General features: G+C 35.9%; 1 protein-coding gene across 3 annotated transcripts in view; it reads right to left on the reverse strand.

Moving 5' to 3' along the window:
* Positions 1 to 2,225, reverse strand: part of LOC106872520 (flap endonuclease GEN) — a 20,964-nt gene extending 18,739 nt beyond the window's left edge. For all 3 annotated transcript variants that reach the window (XM_052970781.1, XM_014919541.2, XM_052970782.1), the window contains exon 1: positions 1,957 to 2,225. In XM_052970781.1, the coding sequence (XP_052826741.1) occupies positions 1,957 to 2,132 (176 nt within the window). In that variant the 5' untranslated portion in view covers positions 2,133 to 2,225. The remainder of the gene's footprint in view (positions 1 to 1,956) is intronic.
* Between the last annotated feature and the right edge of the window lie 2,272 nt (positions 2,226 to 4,497).

Below are 4,497 nucleotides of genomic sequence, written 5' to 3' on the forward strand. Positions count from 1 at the left end.
CTTATCGTTTATAATTTTGATTAAGGCGATGCTCCTGCATAGCTGCAGTCAAATGACTAAAACAAGAAAAAGAATATATTTTTCAATTACCACTAAGTTTACTGGAGCAAAACGTGAAGAGAATGTTTTTGCTCAAAAACACAAAGCACTCCTCGGTTCTAGAATCGAAACCACGATCGTAAGATATACATTTTAACCACTAACCACGCCCCTTCAATAGAGATAAAATGAAAAATATTTGTACACTTTACATAGGATGTAAACTAACCGTCCCAGTATTATTTCGTAAGTTTTTTGTTCATGATTATTAGTCCCCAGAGCATACTTCACATCAGTCCTATGATCGTTACTGGTAAGGTGCTCTCTGAAGGTGATTTAGCTACTTTTTCTTGCAGACTGAACGACCATACCGAGATAACCTCATTGCTCGAATTTACAAGTATTTTATGAGAGAGCGCCTTCCTCAACAGTCAATCAGAGACTCAACGAATAGTCTATAATTAAGATGCTTGATCTGTATTGTTGTAGGATACCTCGTTCTTAAGAGAACGCTTCCAGTAATTGTTGTAAAGCAACGGGAAATAGACAATTAGCAACAGGTTCCCTTGTTAATTATTGTGCACTTTAGTTCCGAATAATGGATCTAAAACTACATATGTCAATCGTTGTCTGACACGAATTTCAAATTTTTATATCAATGACCGAATTTTCAAATCTTATAAATAACTTCAAAATTTACGAATTTAAATCTACAGGGTTTTAATTTAGCAGAAGAGGTTTCCAAGTGTTTTATAGTTACATCTCTTAATAAAACCAGTTTCGAAACCGATAGTATGCTTCATGTAGACCACCATACAGTGGTAAATTAAGAAATATATTTAGTTACTGCAGAAATGGCGCAATAATGACAAACTGTTTGACACATTCGAGAGTCTTAAAGATCAACTCAGAAAAAATAGTCACGAAAATCAAATGCTGAAAGCAAAAGAAGAGCTTCCAGCCTACCCAACGTATTATTTTTTTAAATGCTACTAGTCCCAGAGTAACGAAAAGGACGGATTTTCGAAACGGCTATCACTTCATAGGGAGCAAAAATACAAAAAGTAAGAAATTGGTTGCTAAACATTTTATTATTACACAAGTGTCGTAAGACATATGTATTAGTAAAAATTTTCCAGTGTCATATTCCAAAACTTCCAATATCCTATGTATATGTTCCCCTTACATAATTCAGTACCCTTTTCTCTTCCCCATAAGAACGATAGCTATTCCTAAAGTCCACTACAAAATTTGTCGAAAGCAAGGAGACGATATTAAATTCTATAAATTTTGTTTGATTAAATGTTGAAAGCTAGGAGAGAAAATTAAATACAACAACAGTCATTCCAATTTCTAGCTGTTGTATCGTACATAGAATAAAAGTATTTAATTGTATCATTCTTTAAAGCAGCGAGCTGCAAAAATCGTCAGCCCGCCGGACGAAATGCTTAGCAGCAATTCGTCCGTCTTCAGGTTCCGAGTTCAAATTCCACCGAAGTCGACTTTGACTTTAATCTTTTTGGGGTTGATAAAATAAGTACCAGATGAGTAATGGGGTCAATACAACCGACTTAGCCCTTCTCCGAAATCACTGGCCTAGTGCCAAAATTTGAAAACTATATTCTCATTCTTTGAAGCGGCGACTTGTCAGAATCATCAGCAAGCCGGACAAAATGCTTAGCGGCATTTCGTCCGTATTTATGTTCTGAATTCCAGTTCAGCCGAGGTCGACTTTACCTTTCCTCCTTTTGGGCTCGATAAAATAAATACCAGTTCGACCGGCGTGCTAATGATTCCACCAGGTAACCACCTTGGAACCGGAATGATAATATATTATTCATTTAGCTCGATACGCTATCTCTAGTGAAATCGCAATGTATCAAAATAAAACATAGTCGTTGCAAAACAATTTCCTACCTTAAGTAAATATTCTTGTAAGCGGTACATAATCTACTTTCAACTATCCAGGTATTCAGGTCTATTGCGATTTTATAACCACTTAATTCTGATAAATGCTCCTCCTTCGTCACAGGTTGTAGAATTTGCCATAATGACGGTACTCCCATTGCAGATCTAAGAAAGTATACAAACATTAACAACAGTCATAACATTATTTATAACCGCGGGAATATTCAATTAATCGCTATATGTTGTGGTGTCCATGTTCGTCCTCTCTACGTTCGTCTTTTATAGACAATTAAGAAATTGTTACTAAGGATATTTATATATATTTAACTATTTATATATATTTCACAATATACATTGCTACAAAAATGTACATTGAGAGAACAGGTTTCAAATTCAATTTAGAATTTATTCGTATTTATAAATTTATTTAGGTAACTTCTTGGATTTTGCGAGCGATATTAAAAAGAAATATAAGGCGGCGAGCTGGCAGAATCGTTAGCACAAGAAAATGCTTTCTAAACATTTCGTCCGTCTTTACGCTCTGAGTTCAAATGTTATTGAGGTCAACTTCGCTTTTCATCCTATCGGAGTCGATAAAATAAGTATCAGTTTATCACTGGGGTCGATGTAATTGACTTTCTCCTCCCTGATATTGCTGGTCAAGTGCACAAATTTGAAAACGATATTAACCGTTTGTGGGCCGGTGGGGTTGGAACTACACAAAAAGCCATTGGGGTCCCTTTTTATTTTTGCACATTTCCGTACTATCCATAAAGTAATATTTCTTTAATCTTGTATTTATGTATGAGCGCATGATACAGAACAAAAAAAAAATTAGCACTTTTTTTTTAAGTTTTATAAACTATACTTTATAGCAATAATAACGTGGAGTCGCAATGGCCCAGTGGTTAGGGCAGCGGACTCGCGGTCATAGGATCGCGGTTTCGATTCCCAGAGTGTTTATTGAACGTAAACACCTAAAGCTCCACGAGGCTCCGGCAGGGGATGATGGCGAACCCTGCTGTACTCTTTCACCACAACTTTCTCTCACTCTTACTTCCTGTTTCTGTTGTGCCTGTAGTTCACACTGTGTCACGCTGAATATCAACGAGAACTACGTTAAGAGTACACGTGTCTGTGGAGTGCTCAGCCACTTGCAAGTTAATTTCACGAGCAGGCTGTTCCATTGATCGGATCAACTGGAACCCTCGACGTCGTAAGCGACGGAGTGCCAACAATAGCAATAACATAAAACAAAATAATTTAGTATATCGATTCATACCAGTACAAATACGAAGAAAATCGAATTATAGTTCATCAGAATATCTGAAATAAGAACAGAAAAAATAATTTCACAGAAGGTCAATGAGGTTCATTTGGATCCCATATTTTATGCTATAACATTTGGATCCCATATTTTATGCTATAACATCCATATGACTGGAAATTTTTAACCCAAAATTTGTATGTGCATATATAAACTATTGAAAATAAAAGTCATAGGATATAAAATTATTTAAATAAAAAATGTAAAAGTTGATTAACTTTTAAAATTTGCTGGGGTTCCAAGGGAGCCCCACTGACCCACGAGCGGCTAAAAAAAATAAGCTTTTGCTTCCCGAAATTCCTGATCAGGTTTTGAAATTCGACAGTCTCTTTGACAATATGATATACAAACTGTTGCGTTTCCCATCCCTTATAAATTATTTTCTTTTTTGTTTTTTTTTTTCATTTAAGTGCATCATTAGCAAGTTTTAGGAGAGGATTAGTCGAGATCTTCCACCCCAGTAGTGAATGGTACATATATTTCATAGACTCTAGAGAGATAAGAGACTAAGTTGACCAGTTTTTAATGTAAATTAAGAATGTAAAGTAGTGATACATGCACCTCAAAAACCTTAATTCCGATGATCTGACCATGTGCACACACACACACATACACACACACACACACATACACATATATATGTGTGGGTATGTGTATAAAACAGTCAAACGTTAATTAAAGAACCATTCCATAGTTAAGTAATGTTTCACATCCATTAGATTTTCAGAAAAGCAAAATGTTGAGAACCTGTTTGAAATTTCGACATATCGCCTTGATTATGCGCGCGCGCGCGTATATATATATATATATGTATATATATACATATATATATAATAACAAACAGGGTGTGCTTTGCGTTACATGGATGTATCAAGGGTTGAACAGACAGAACACAAGGAGAAAAAGTTAGACGGAAGCAGAGCAAACGGGAAACTAGACGAAAACTTATCGCATGGGAAATATAGACAAAGGCACGATACATGGAATATTCGCAGGTGAATTTTCCGCTTCATTACCATTGAGACGACTGGGTGATCTCAATGTTAATGGCATGAAACCACTATGATATTTTGGGCTATTTGCTGACGAGGAAAACTCAGCTGCGAATATCGTGTCTCTGTCTATATTTCCCGTCCGTTAAGTTTTCGTCTAGTTTCCTGTTTGCTCTGCTTTCGTCTAACTTTTTTCTGCTTGTTTTGCTGTCTGTTCGGCCCGTTATATAT

The sequence above is a fragment of the Octopus bimaculoides genome, chromosome 9 (assembly GCF_001194135.2).
Source record: "Octopus bimaculoides isolate UCB-OBI-ISO-001 chromosome 9, ASM119413v2, whole genome shotgun sequence".
NCBI lineage: Eukaryota > Metazoa > Mollusca > Cephalopoda > Octopoda > Octopodidae > Octopus > Octopus bimaculoides.